This window comes from Parambassis ranga, chromosome 10 (assembly GCF_900634625.1).
Source record: "Parambassis ranga chromosome 10, fParRan2.1, whole genome shotgun sequence".
Lineage (NCBI taxonomy): Eukaryota > Metazoa > Chordata > Actinopteri > Ambassidae > Parambassis > Parambassis ranga.
The window spans coordinates 3,536,701-3,551,755 of NC_041031.1; the positions used below are offsets into that span (position 1 = coordinate 3,536,701).

A 15,055-nucleotide genomic window follows, 5' to 3' on the forward strand; every position below is an offset into this window, starting at 1 on the left:
TAATGAAAGCAAAAAAAGTAACATCCCTGTCAAAAAGATCCGAGTATCATTTCACAACCAGTTCATTTTTTTTCTCTTTTAAACGGACAAATAAGTCTTCTATTTTACATAAAGATTTGATTCTTTTAAAATACAGCACTTTTAAAATAAAACAACAGAAGAAAAAAAGAGAGGAACATTTCCATTTTGCAGAGAGCATCGTTGATAAAATAGTCGAGTGCAAAGGCACTTTCTGGATAAGTATATAAGATTTCGCTGCTGCTTGTTGGGTTTTTTTGAAAATGTATTTTCTTTTTTTATGGTTTTTAAACACTCACCATTTATCTGTGTATGCTAAATATGTACAGGAATGTCAATCTGTAGCATTTCCTCTTCTACAAACAATAACTATGTTTTTTTTGTCACAGGGAAAATACAGTTTTATGAAAAGCCGTATTTTTTGTACACACACACACAGTCCTGCCCATTACATACCTGCCGTCATTAGAGTCTCTTAGTAAAGAAGAAATAATTTATACCTTCTTGGAGGAAAAAATAGAACTGCATAATAATATACTTCTTATATTCCTTTTTATACATCTTGAAAGGAAAAAGAAAAAGACGATTCATCAAAGGCTTCGGTTCAATTCCAGTTCAACGTGTTGGGGTTGGAACACAGATAGATAAGATAAGATATATAGAGATATTATTACAGTAACTGTGTGATTATTATGAATGCTGCACAAAATATGTGGTGGGGTGGGGGTGCGGGTGGGAGGGGGGCATTGTTGCTATCTTACAGTTGGCTCATCGCAGTCTGTTTTTCCAGAACCTCCAGGTAGTCCGGCTCTGTTTTTAGCTTCCCGGGGAGCAGGAGTGGGTGCTCATTTTTTGAAACGTGCTCAGGCCCAAAATATTTCCTAGGTGTCCCATACAGCACAGTTTTGTTCAACCTGTCCTGGTTGGGGATGTGCCGCCGGGCGGTTGCGGCCTCATAGGGGGGCACGATGCAAGGTCTTTTAGGCAAAGTGCAAAAGTTGTAGCTGAAAGGGGGGACGCCCGCGGCCGTGGGGAGCTCTTTGTTGGGCCTCTCCCCTAAGTTTTGATACAACATCTCAGGAGGCTCCGGGGTGGTGAGGCCGCATGACATTGGGGATTTATCCGTAAAATCCACTGTGCTGATGGTGTAAGCCCCCGGGCTGCGGGTAAGGATGTCCTCCTTTTTTGCATCCAGGGGCCTGAAGCTAAGCTCCTTTAGGTTGCGGTAAAACGCCACCTGTTCACCATCCTTCTGCATGTAAATGGGGTTTTGGCACATGGAGCCCACAGGTGGGGGGATGTAGTTATAAACATGGCTCTCAGAGCTTTTGTCTTGGGTAGGTTCCGGGGTGTAGGAGCCGTACTGCACTTGAAAAGAGTTGAGATCTAAGTTGTTGGTGCCTGTGGGGACGTGCTCAACGCCTTTGCGGCGCTTTAAAACAAAAACAAAGAGGCCGGCACCAAAGCAGACTGAGAGGATGAAAACAACAAGGAGACCTAGGATGAGGACTGAGAGTGGGACCTCGGGGTGCAATTCAGGGGTGTGAAGACGGGATTCAGTAGGGCTGACTGAGGTAAAGGAGGAGGAGGAGGAAGAAGAAGAAGAAGAAGAGGAGGAGGAGGATGAAGAAGAGGGGGTGGTGGCTTCAGTGCCGGGGCTAATCAATGTAGGGGCTTTTGTAGGGGGGGCGTGCTGTGGCGGGGGCACCTCGCTGGGCTCGGGGCAGATGGCCTCGTTACGAAGCGAGCGCAGAAGGCGACCCGCATGCTTAGAGGGTGAATCACATGTGATCTCATTAACCACCACACTTGTACTGGACAGCTCCATCCAGTTTTTCAGTGCCACAATATCACAGGTGCAGTCCCAGGGGTTCTCCTGCAGGTCGATCTGAATGAATGCAGAAAGCTGGTCGAGAACACCCTGAACTGGAAGGTAGGAAAAATGATTATTCCTCAGGTTGAGTCTGGTTAACATGGTGCCTCCAAACACATTGTCAGGGAGCGACCTCAGCAGGTTGTTGTTGAGAAAAAGCAGCTGGAGGTTGTGCAAAGAGTTAAACGTTTGTGGTAAGATTTCCTTAATGATGTTGTATTCCAAATACAGATACTGGAGTGACTGCAGGCCAGCGAACAGAGACTGAGAAAGAGATTCAATGTAATTCCCATTCAGATAGAGTCTTCTGAGGTTTGTTAGATTCTCAAACGCACCTTCCTGAATCACTGCAATCCTGTTATTTCCTAAATGGAGCAGCTCCAGTGAGCTGTACTCTGTCAGATCAGTCCTGTAAATCACTTGTAAGTAGTTACCAGTCAGGTGCAGCTTCCTAGGATAGGAGGGCTTGGGGTTCAGCTCACTAATATTATGCAACTTCCGCTCTTGGCAGTTGATGTTTAGTCCGCTGTCAGGGTTTTGTGACGTGCAAACACACACACTGGGACACAACATGGGCACAGGAGAGCGCGTTTGGTAAACCATTATAGGCCCAAAGACATGTTTGTCCTTTGAAATGCGAGGGGTGGGCCTGTAGCGCATTTTGGGTGGGCGGGAAGCTTTTGGGGCACGGGTGGGGTTAATAATACCGGGATGATAGGTCGGGGGCAGGGCCCCTTGAAAGTGAGAGTCAGAGGGAGGGTGAACGCGCTCTCCGGCATTCCTGCGCGGGCACAGATCCTGCTTTATGAGCTGGGTGATGTCTTTGCCGTGCAGCCGGAACGGCGTCTCGCACACTATGTCCCCTACAAAGACAGAGATGGTATCCAGCCAAGATTTGAGAGGGATCAGATCGCAGGTGCAATTCCAAGGGTTCTCCTCAAGCTGGATCTCCATGATCCCGCCTATGTGCTCCAGAACACCGGCAAAAGGCAGCATTTTGAGCCGATTGCCACGTAAATCCAAGTGGGTGAGCAGCACAAAGCGGAAAATGTTAGGAGGCAAAGACAACAGCAGGTTGTCATTGAGGATCAACACTTTGAGCTTATTCAGCTTACTGAAAGCGCCCGGTTCTATGGCACTTATATAATTATAGTCTGCCTGTAAATATTCCAAACTCTCCAATCCAGCAAAGGTGTCTTCTTTAATCACCTCGAGGTTATTATTGTTCAAGTGGAGCCGCTTTAGGAAGCGGAGCCCGTTAAAAGCGCCTGTTTTGATCTCTTGCAAGCCGTTATTCCCCAAATGCAGAGAGGTGACATTGCCATAATTGACAAACTCACTGGCGCTGATCCGTGACAGGAAGTTTCCATTTAGAAAAAGTTGTGAGATTTTATTCGGGGGCGCCTGGAACTGACTAACAGTGGTAAATCCTTTATTCTCACAGTTAATGTTGAGAATGTTCTCCCGCTCCTCGCAGGCGCAGCGCGTCTTGCAGATATCTTTGAAGGCTGCTGAAGTTTTGCGGCTCTCCGTTTCGGACGGTGACAGGCTGGTGACCGTGAGGACGCTCAGAAAGAGGACGCCGCTCAGCATTTTTACAGCCAAAAATGGTCGCTGAAATATAGATCCAGCATTTAACTTTGCAGCATGAGCCTCCGGTGGGGGTTAAAAAAATTGAGGGAGCGAGTTCTCACAGTATAGGGAGAGGGGATGGAAAAAAACAGGGGAGATAAGAGGCGCTCACGCACACATATGATACACACACACTTACACGCATACACAGCGCAGAAAGCAGGCGCACCGCTGTTATTTGGGTGTTAAAATGGGGCCGTGAAAAATCTCTCCATCGACCTTCACTTTTTAATCCAAAAAAATGTCCAAAAACAAAACAATAAAAATAATATTAATCCTGGAAAAGGAAAAAAGCCGGACCACGGCAAATCAACGGGATCCTGCGTGGTGGATGGAGTTGGCACATTGTCAGAGGTTCGCAGAGAGAGAGAGAGAGAGATAGAGAGAGGTGGGGAGAAAAAGCCGCTGACTGCAACCTCCTCCCCCCCCCCCCCCCCTTATAGAGAGCACCGATTTATTCTGTGGCTTCACGCAGATCACCAGCAGCTGCAGCCAAATATTTAGAGGGAGACTCTGGCTGCGAATCGCTCTCCCTCTTTCCTTCCAAGCAGAAAAAGCGCTTCATTGTTTTAGTGATGGCAAACGAAAAAACAAAAAACACTTTCCTTTTCTTTTTCTGTTTTTTTAAAGATCCAGAAATCTTGCGCAAAGACGCACCATGACGCACGGCCGGCTTTCCTTATCGCCTTCTCCAAATGGGTAAAGCGCTAGGTGAAAGTGAACTTCGGAGAAGGAAAAAAAAGAGGAAAATGTGGTGAGAGAGAAAGGGCGCAAATACGTATATATTCCCGGAGCTGAGGCATAACTACAGTCTGGTCGTCGGTCCTTCCTCCTACACCAGCAACCTCCTCCTCTGCTCCGCTCACTGAGAGCAGCACCGAGCGTCTGCTGCTGCCGCTGCCTGACTGCGTTTGCGTGTGTGTGTGAGAGAGAGAGAGAGAGAGAGAGAGATGGTGTGTGTGTGTGTGTGTGTGTGTGTGAAAGAGAGAGAGGCGCCCATGGGCCGTTACGTCACCGACACAGTCAACATGCGCACACATGCACTATTAAAAGACAAGAGAAATATGTTTTTACCTCAAATTGGTTGGGAAAAAATGTTAAGTTTGTCCATAAGTTGTATTTAAAATCTAAAAACAGTTGCACGATTCCACTCACACATGATAAGTCTAATCATCTAAAGACCAGTCAGATTGTGTCAATAAAACAAGTCAATAAAAAAAGGAAATCAGATTAAAAAAACCCTCCATAACAGCATCTCACACAGCAGTCACCTTGTTAAATCTACCAGCAAGTCTGCAATGTGACATTATCATGTCAATGTAATAATAGAGAGTAATATAAATCATATTGCTCTAACAGTCACTTTATTCATAGCTCTTATTATTATTCCCCTATTTAAAAAAAAGTATTTTATTTATTTATTTGTGATCAGTGTCACCACTAGGAGGCAGGAAAGGACTCTTTTCTCAGCATCCCCCTTCATTATTTTCCCTCACTATCACTTGCTGCCTATTGTCTTCAGTCAGTCTTTATCTGTCACTCTGGCGTTCACGCAGCCTGTCGTATCAGCTTGTGTAGACGTGTCGTTATTATCAGGAAGAATGAGGCGTGTGCAGAAGAAAAATGCCTTTTAAACAATGGAGCTGTACTCATGTTTCTGAGTCAAATGGCAAGCCAATGAATATGCAGAGAAGGAGCATAATACACCAGATAATCATATATACTGTATATATGTGTGTGTAATCTAAACAATTCTACTCGTATAATGGTTCTGTTATTATTAACCCAGTAGTGCAGAGGTTATAGTGTAGTCCACAAGACTGCAGTTTAGTGGTGAGTGTTCCTCATATTTTGTGCATGTAGTGCTGGGCAAGTCACTGAAATGTATTTATTTAATTTTTTTATCAAAATTAGCTGCTAGTCAAAGTGATTTTTGATTTTCTTTTCAGTTGGATTGTGTGTCTTGGTCAACTCTTTGTCCACTTTGTCCTGCAGTGCAGGATTACGGGGGGCTGGAGCTTATCCTAGCTAACTATAAATATAAATAAAATAGAAATATACTTTGGGTCACCTGGTCACCTGGTTCAGGTACACCCTGAACAGGTCACCAGTCCATCGCAGGGCAACACAAAGACAGACGACCATTCGCACTCACAACCACACCTATGGGCAGTTTAGAGTGACCAATTAACCTAACATGTCTTTAGAATGTGGGAGGAAGCCGTAGTACCCAGAGAGAACCCACACAGGCACAGGAAGAACATGCAAACTCCACACAGAAAGGTCTGAGTCAGAATGGAACCGGGAACCTTCTTGCTGTGAGGCGACAGTGCTGTGTGTGTGGGCTCCTAATTAAAGAGTTTGTTGGTCTTTGTCCTACAGTCGAAGAACTGATATTACGGATGGGAAACAGCAGTGGTGCGAACTTGGAACAATGATGGTCGGGATCAGCAACAACCTAGATACTGATGTCAGGGCTAGCAGCTAGTGGCTAACAGGAGATGCTGTCACCTGAACTTTGTGCTTCAGAACGACGGAGGTTGCAGAAGGGTTAAGGTAAGCTGACACAGACAAACACCAGATTGAATCAGTGGCTGAAGCTTTGCGTAAAACTGCACAATTGTTGGGCTGACTTTGTCAGGCATCGTTTGCTGTGCAGTGCACAGAAGAGGGAGTGAAGACTTATTAGCTTCCTCCAAACCGCTGCCAGATGGTCTGATGAAATTCTGACATGTCAGAAATTTTGGTCAAGCTCTTGCAGCAGTTGGTTGAAATGGAATCATGTATATATCTGTTGTAAGTTGCATATTTTAACATGGAGGTCCATGGGTGAATGACTCACTTTTGTAGCTAACCCCTGCACCCTGTTTATATACATGTACTGGGGACTTAACTCGCACCTGTGTATAAAATGAGACAGAATATGTATCTAGATGTCTTTTCTTTAATGATTGGTGTTACTAAAAGACATTCTGTACATTCAGATTTCACCTCAGGCTGAAAGTTTTCCTGCTGTAAAGTTTTCATCATTGCACAGTGCAAAGTTTCATCTTTTCACAGCAGTCCTTAGATGACCTGAGGGCTGCTAGCTGTGGTGTATAATGGCCAAAAGTAATTCCCTTATGGAACTCAGAGCAACACCATGGCATGACTGATTTGTGATTTTTGGAGTGGTACCTTAACTCAACTATGGTAGAAAGCAGTGTAAAGGGGCCAGGATAGGAGTGATGTGGGACCTGCGGAGGAGTCGACCTGGAGGCTGCTGCAGCCTTACTGCAGCCCGACAACAGGCTCTGACAGCAGGTCAGGTGAGAGAGATTTACTCTGTGTAAGGTCTGACAATCCGTCCAACTCTTGCTATGGTCCTCGAGTTAGAAAAGAGACGATGAGAGTTTTTCATTTCTTTGGAAGGTTTTTTTTTTCAGAGTTAATTCACACTGAGACCTACCTGTGATCTAAATATATCACCTTAATGATATCAGTGAGAATGCTGATGACAGAGAACGATGGATACAGGGGTGACAGTGACATCCAGGTTTTTCTTCGTTTAGGATTTTATTGAGAATGATGGTCGACTCATATTTGGGCGGTGATTGATGGGGGTGAGGGGAGTGTTGAAAGGAAAAGCCTGCAGGTTTTTCCACACGAGACCAGGTGGGTATATACAGTAGTGTCAGAGCACTGCTCCACAGCACATTTGTCAAGTCAATCACAGGCCACTGAGGACAACCATACCTGAAGCATGAGTGTGTGTGTGTATGTGTGTGTGGGTGTGTGTGAAAAAGGAAAGACTAGCTAAAGGAGATTAAAGTTGGATAAGCTGTCAGAAATTAGAAACCATTCTAAGTGTCGTCAAACAATCGCTGCAATCAATTCAATCAGGAGTCTGAAATGAGAGAAAGGTTGAAGTGTTTCCCCTCAGGGACTAAAAGGACTGTTTGTTGTCATTTCAATTGATCTCATTCTTGATTTCTGTGACATCAGTGACACTGATGTATTGTCATCATCGGTAAGCATTTACAGCATCTTAACTTGGACAGGCATGTGGTCGGTGAGACTGAAGGATAAAGTGTATAAACATTTCTCTAAGATAGGCTTCATAATGTCTTTTGATGTATGTATTACACATATTTGCGACTCAGAGGGTCATTAAAACATTGTAGCTGAGTAATTAACAGCTATTTTATATCATCATATGAGGCAGAAATATAACAGTAATGAAAAGGAACTAGAAACTATTAACCAGCAGCAAACCTTGACCCTTAAAACACATACTAACATTGAGGTCAGCATGGAATTAGCCAAACTTGTCCAGAACTCAGGCAACAGTCAAACAACCAGACACAAAATATATTGTTAAGCCATGTTTCTGCTAACATAAAGATGTCTAAACTCCCATCATGCAGTATGGTGGATCCTGATTGTCCTATTTACTCCAAGGGAGGAAACACTGTAGCCCAGGATGAACTGGATGATTTGGTTTGTTCTTAGCAGTGATTCCTTCAGAAGAAATCTGGTTGACACTGCAACAGATATCATGCAACTTTGCTAGCAAATCATCGTGCAAGTTGGTTATTGGAGTAGCCTAATGCTATAGACACAAACACTGACAACATTGATGCTACTCCTTGTATAGTTAAACTGACCTGGCTGTGGCGCTTCTGAGCTGATTAGTGTACCGTATTTTCCGCACTATAAGGCGCACCTAAAAACCTTAAATTTTCTCTAAAGTCCACAATGCGCCTTTAAACCCGGAGCGCCTTATATATGGATCAATATTGAGCTACAACAGATGTTGCAACTGCGGTAAGCAGCCGCCGACACCATTTTCAACCGTAGAAGAAGTAGTGCGCGGTGCATGCTGGGATGCGTGTTTGTGTAAAGACTCTAAAATGGCTCCTACCAAGAGGCACTGTTACAACGCAGAGTTTAAACTCAAGGCGATCGGTCACGCAGTACAACACGGGAATAGAGCCGCAGCGAGAGAGTTTAACATTAACGAATCAATGGTGAGGAAGTGGAGGAAGCAAGAGGATGCGCTGCGCCAAGTAAAGAAGAATAAACAGAGCTTCCGCGGGAACAAAGCGAGATGGCCAGTATTAGAGGACAAAGTTGAACAGTGGGTTGTTGAACAGAGAGCAGCAAGTAGAAGTGTCAGTACAATCACTATTCGAATGAAGGCAACAGCGCTAGCACAAGAACTTAACATCAGTGAATTTAGAGGCGGTCCTTCTTGGTGCTATCGGTTCATGAAAAGACGTAATCTCTCCATCCGGACACGAACTACTGTTTCACAGCAACTGCCAGCTGACTACCAAGAAAAACTGGCCACTTTCCGCACATACTGCAGAAATAAGATTACTGAAAAAAAGATCCAGCCAGAGCACATCATCAATATGGACGAGGTTCCACTCACCTTTGATATTCCTGTGAACCGCACTGTGGAAAAAACGGGAGCTCGTACGGTGAATGTCCGCACCACAGGGAACGAGAAATCATCCTTCACTGTAGTTCTCGCCTGCCAGGCTAACGGCCAGAAACTTCCACCCATGGTCATTTTCAAAAGGAAGACCGTGCCAAAAGAAAACTTTCCAGCCAGCGTCGTCGTCAAAGCTAACTCGAAGGGATGGATGGATGAAGAAAAGATGAATGAGTGGCTGAGAGAAATTTATGCTAGGAGACCGGGTGGCTTTTTTCACACAGCTCCGTCGCTATTAATCTGCGACTCCATGCGCTCACACATCACCGACGGTGTCAAAAAACAAGTGAAGCACACCAATTCAGTGCTCGCCGTCATTCCGGGTGGATTGACAAAAGAACTCCAGCCGCTAGATGTTGGCGTCAACAGAGCATTCAAAGCTAGATTGCGAACTATGTGGGAGCAGTGGATAACAGACGGCGAACACACTTTCACCAAGACGGGGAGACAGCGCCGGACAACATACGCCACTATCTGCCAGTGGATCGTAAATGCCTGGGCTGATATATCAGTCTCAACTGTGGTCCGAGCTTTCAGGAAGGCAGGAATTGTCACTGAACTGCTAGACAACAACAGCGACACTGACTCGATTAATGACAACTTTGATGAGACGGAGCCGGGCGTGTTGGATGCCGCATTCGCCCAGCTGTTCAATTCCGACACCGAAGAAGAAGAATTCGAGGGATTCGTAGATGAGGAATGAACTGATGAAGTGAGCTTTACGTGTTTCTCTTGTGTGTTTACAGCTGAACAAGGTTGGTCATATTGTGAATATGGACATTAACGCGTGAACAACATTGAGTTATTATGCTATTGCTTTAGCGTTGTTATTTGAGTTACGGTATTATTGTTATTGTTATTGCTTTGCACCATTACGAGTGTTACTATATTGTGATTGCAACGTTTACTTTACCGTAACGTGTTTACTGGAGCAAAAGTTCCCCTCCACTATGTGGTATAAATGTTGCACTACATGTTATACCATGCTGTTGTTAAAAGATAAACTGTGTCACGAAAATACTCATACTTTATCTCGGAGAAAATAATAAAACAGCTGTTTATTCATTTTGGGAGTAAATGGAGTTGTCAGAAAGCTGGTTTGTAATTGTCAATAAAGTTTGACTGACCTATCTGACTTTTTTTTTTGACATTCCCTTTAGCGCAGCACCATCTAGTGGATGCATAACATAACAGGGGACAACAGTGGTATAGCAGGGTTGTCTAGTAACCGGAAGGTTGGTGGTTCAATCCCAACTCCTCCCTAGTCCCTGCTGTGTGTTCTTGGGCAAGACACTTCACCCTAGCCTGTGGCGCGCCTTGCTAGTCATTGTATGACACTGCTTGGCAGCAGCCGTAAAGAATTTCCCTCTGGGATTAATACAGTATCTAAAATAAAAATTAAAAAATTAAAAAAAAACCCCAGCCTTTACTGTAGCGCCTTATAATGCGGTGCGCCTTATATATGGAAAAAGTTTTAAAATATGTCATTCATTGAAGGTGCGCCTTATAATGCAGTGCGCCTTATAGTGCGGAAAATACGGTAACTTCTCTTTACAATCCGATAGCAACCAGTTAGTTTGGCAGTTTTGCATTAAAACGAAGAATATTAATTATCTGTGGAAGCTATAAAACACTAAAAACATCAGCCAGTCCTCGGGTGGACCTTGCGCGGAGTATTGGCTGGCTCTCTTCCTGCTCTTTAATGTAATGTAATGCGCGTCCATGTGATTGGGAGGCGTGGCTTCGGGGTGAGCTCCGAGAGAAAGGGGCGTGTGTTTACTTTCGAAATCTGGCTGCCTATCGCTGAGTTTTCAAAATCTCCTACCCTACCTTTAAGTGATAGGAATGCAGCCTTCCCTCAACACATGAAATTTTATGTCTTTTTTTCCCCTCCTCAAATTTTGTTTATTTTCTGTAAATATAAACAAAATTTAAAAAGGACAATGGAAAAATACGTCAGTGTCAAATTGGCCATACTCAAGATACTCCCAACATCTGTGAATCCATGTTTAACCTGAGAAATCATTGCTCCTTGCAGAACCACATTTAACATGCCAACTCTAGTAAACATCTCCTTTTGTCGGAGCTTCAGACATGACAACTTAGCTTGCTCAGTAACTGCGGGAATTTTCCAATTTACCCTGCACATAGCACATGTGAGGCTTTATGCTCAACTTCAATAGACTTTTCATAGTTGTGGCTGTGAAGCCTCTCGGTGATCGCCAACAGGTTTCCCCGTTCCTTTCAAGAGAACACACAAAGTCCTCTTTATGTGTGCAGGGTGGGGGACACAAAGAAAGGTCCGGGGTCAAGCTGAGGTAATGAAGGAGTGGATAAAATGAGAAATGGGACTGAAGGAGTTGTGTTGATGTGGTGCAGAAACAGATGGGTTATAAGAAAATGCACTGACACACGTCTCTGAGTGTAGCTGCTATGCTCACGATTCAGTAATACTGTATGAGGTTTAATAAATGTCTCAAAAGAAAGATTTTTCAAAAGAAAAAATATACATATATGATTAATATTTGTTACAGATTTTAGGCGTTAAAGCCCTCATACGAAAACAGCACTAGTTTATAAGGTTTTTTTAAAAACATTCAACTTAGGGTCCACACCTGAACTCACTGCTCTTTAAATGGACCAAAAAGTAGAGCAGCAGAAAAAGGTCTCAGTTGTTTTTGTGTTCACACTGTGAGGTTGTTACGAAGAGGTCCGGGTTCTCGTTCTGGTCCAGGTCAGCTTTGTTGGGTAGGGGTGGGCGATACTGAAGATTTCAGTATCGATCCGATACCAAGTAAATCCAGGGCCAGTATCGCCGATACCAATACCGATACCGATACTTTTACTTTGAAATTTCATGATCATAAATAATTATTTTTTGCTTTCTTTGTGATTAGCAGAATAATAATACACAAGAAACATTTGTTAAGTAAATCAAGCTGCAAATAAAAGTGCAGAACTGTATAAGTTTGAAATTTTAACTTCACAATCATGTCAGCAATGCTCCTTGTGACAGCCATGGCTCTTTGTGAATCATGTAGGTGAAACAGCATGACTAAGATACTTTTATAAAAGTTTAACACCTACCTGCATGTAGCCTAAATATGAAGAATAAAGATCCTTCAACAGTTATCACCAAAGCATAATTATATTAATCATACTGAAATACATATCATTATATAAACTTATATAATTACATTATTAGATATATTTTGGAATTTGAGAAAAACAAGATTTATTTCAGCTGGTGATATGATGACTGTTCAGTCATTCTGCTAAAATTGCATGTCTTACCACAGCACTCAGAAACACACCATTAATTCATGCTGCAGATTACTCAATCTAAACTTTCACTTTTTTAAATCATCTCCTGGATATTTATGAGTGTTTTGCAGTAAAGCCTTTGTCAGTGACCACTGCCTCTGGTTCATGTTTGGGGATCTGCCTCTTCCTCCTCCCTCTGTTTACTCTGCAGCTCGAGGTCTTTGGGCTCTGCTGCTTTATGTTTGTGCAAAAATGAGTTGTGTTTCCACAGTGGCAGGTGACTTTCCTGCACACCTCACAAGTAGCAGTTTCTTCTTCTCGTCTGTTGCTGTGAAATAACTCCAAACAGCGCTCCTCTTCCTCTCTGCAGTCTCCATGATGCTAGCTGTACTTTAACTTAACTTGACATCTGAGTTTAAACATCATTAGCTACAACACCCTGAGAGAGATGCCAAAAACTGCAGTTCGACGAATGTCCACTTGTCAGATATAGACCCTATTGATAACTATATTCTAAGAGAGAAAATTTTGTGCTACACATTATGTGTGTTGTAAATGGGCTGGTCTCAGAGGTTTTTGTTAGCTAGTAACTTTGTAAAGCTATGCAATTGTTCAACCAATCTACAACATCGAACTGCAGGGAGCGTCTGACACCAAAGGTCAGTTAAGCCCCATAAGCCCCCCATTTTAAAAATGTCCAATTTTACAGCAGAAACTCTAGAGGGATGAAGTTTAATATAACTCTCTCATTTTAATTATATTGAGAAAATTAAAATTTCACATAATTGTGCTTCTGACAGTTTTGATTGACATTCGGGTGCCAAAGCACAGCCCAAGCTTCCCACTTCCACAAATGCTTGGCTCCCTCAGCACCACTCCTGCTTCTCTCCTCTGCTTTTTTAACCAAGACTTTCAGTGGACTCAGATACTGCCAACGCGGCAATGGTCAACACTTTCAACACGGATTCAAAATGTCTTTTAAAGAAACGTAGATGATGTCACGCACCACTCGTCCATATTTATACACATGCTATGATCATGAACTTGTTGATTCCAATGGGAGAGGTGAACCTGATCTCTGATTCTGACCTATTCTGTCACCACATAATCACTGATCTAAACACTGAAACACTGAATATACATCCAAATGTTTGTGATGCTAAACACAGCTGATAGCTAGCTGGGTAAACACTTCATTTTATTAATAAATGATAAAATGCAATGTAAATTAGGGATGTCCCGATCAGGTTTTGTTGCCCTCCAGTCCGAGTCATTTGATTTTGAGTATCTGCTGATACCAAGTCCTGATCCGATACTTTTAGGGTTACAAAGGTAATAGGTCACCTTTCGTACTGTCACATAGCATTTTTTTTTCTCACCAACTACCCATTTCCACGGGCACAATACTCCAAACTTTCCAAAATGACTCAACTGAGTCTTGAACCCAGGACCTCTCACACCCAAAGTGACAATCATACCCCTAGACAACACACCAAAGAGTCATTAATAGTTCTATTACATATATGTATATCCAACCACGTATATTGGGAGGTAACGTCCGATTCTGATTGAGTCCTCGGGCCTGATTTCCGATCACATGATCTGATCTGGAGATCCCTAATGTAAATATTATCTTAGATACACAGAAGAAAGAGACAAGGTTACTGTATGTGCACGTAGTGCATTGTACAAAATTTAGATTACAATTAGCATTAATTACAGCACAAACGTGCAACTTTTAGTATGGTGCAAATGGTGATCAAACGTAGAGCAGTAAAGAACATAAAGAATACCAGTAGATACTAGAGCCTTGTCCATCCACGCTTTGCTCATTATTCCTTTAGCTCAGCAATGTTCTCCTTCGAAGCCTTTTTTTCTTTTCTTCCACACAAAGTTTAATCGTGTAAGAGGTGTAGTGTGTTTTTTTTTTTTTTGCAATTTACTTTCTGAGTGCTGTACAATGCAAATGCATTTATAACCAAACTCCCACTCACCTGCTGGCTCTCCTATTGATAAAGCCCTGTAATTGTCCGCCTAAGCTTGAAGTATCTCGCTGGGGGTTCCCACATGACGAGAGAGAACTAATATGTCGTAATGAGACTGAGCGCCAAAAGTGACAGAATCAAATTTTCACTACGGTCCCAGGCTGAATTTCATTTGGATCCCAGGCTAGAAACGGGTTTAAGAGCCTCCTGTGCTGAGTGATACTTCAGCCTGATAGAATGCTTGGTAATAAAGTTTTCTTTCTGAGTTTTATAAGGTCGTAATTTTGAAAAGAGACACTAGACAGAGTTGTCGTTAAAGCACACTTTTGGTGATTTTTATGTTTTTTTTTTAAAGGTTAAATCAGCAAGGCAGAGCAAACAGTAGGATTTTACGGCAGAGGTAATAAATATGCAGAAATGTTGCAGAATGTCAGGTTAAGAAGAACAATGTACAATGATAACCATTTTGTTGTAATTACACATGAAATCAGTGTATTAGCCTAACAGATCCACTGAGATACAGTTTGTAGTGAAAGAGTGAAACTGAAAAAAAAACAAAAACGACAGCCATAGAAAACTGGTAGGAAAAAAGCTAGATAACTTTATCTTACCTGTGACGACCGCTAATATGATTTTCTTAGCTAGCAAGAAGAGTGTGATGTAAAACAAACAAACACAACAGAACAAAAACAAAACAATCTCACAAAACACAAACCAACTTCTGGAATCACACATCATGAAAAGCAAACCTTGACAAAAATATCAAAATCTGCAGTTCCCAAAATAACCACTTGAGCGTGGCTT

The 15,055-nt window shown here is 42.8% G+C and overlaps 1 protein-coding gene across 2 annotated transcripts; it reads right to left on the minus strand.

Moving 5' to 3' along the window:
* Positions 1 to 746: 746 nt before the first annotated feature.
* slitrk2 (SLIT and NTRK-like family, member 2) lies at positions 747 to 3,496 on the minus strand. Of its 2 annotated transcripts, XM_028416297.1 has the most exons (2): positions 1,737 to 3,496; positions 747 to 1,658 (listed from the first exon to the last, which is right to left on the minus strand). In XM_028416297.1, exons 1-2 carry the CDS (start codon positions 3,482 to 3,484, stop codon positions 776 to 778), a joined length of 2,631 nt encoding a protein of 876 aa, XP_028272098.1. In that variant the 5' UTR covers positions 3,485 to 3,496; the 3' UTR covers positions 747 to 775. The 2 variants fall into 2 exon arrangements, with proteins under 2 accessions (XP_028272098.1, XP_028272097.1); XM_028416296.1 differs by having other exon boundaries at positions 747 to 3,496.
* Positions 3,497 to 15,055: the final 11,559 nt, after the last annotated feature.

What these genes read in the sequence shown, in the direction of transcription:
- slitrk2 (XM_028416296.1), bottom strand. Translation starts at nt 3,484, where the DNA reads ATGCTGAGCGGCGTCCTCTTTCTGAGCGTCCTCACGGTCACCAGCCTG.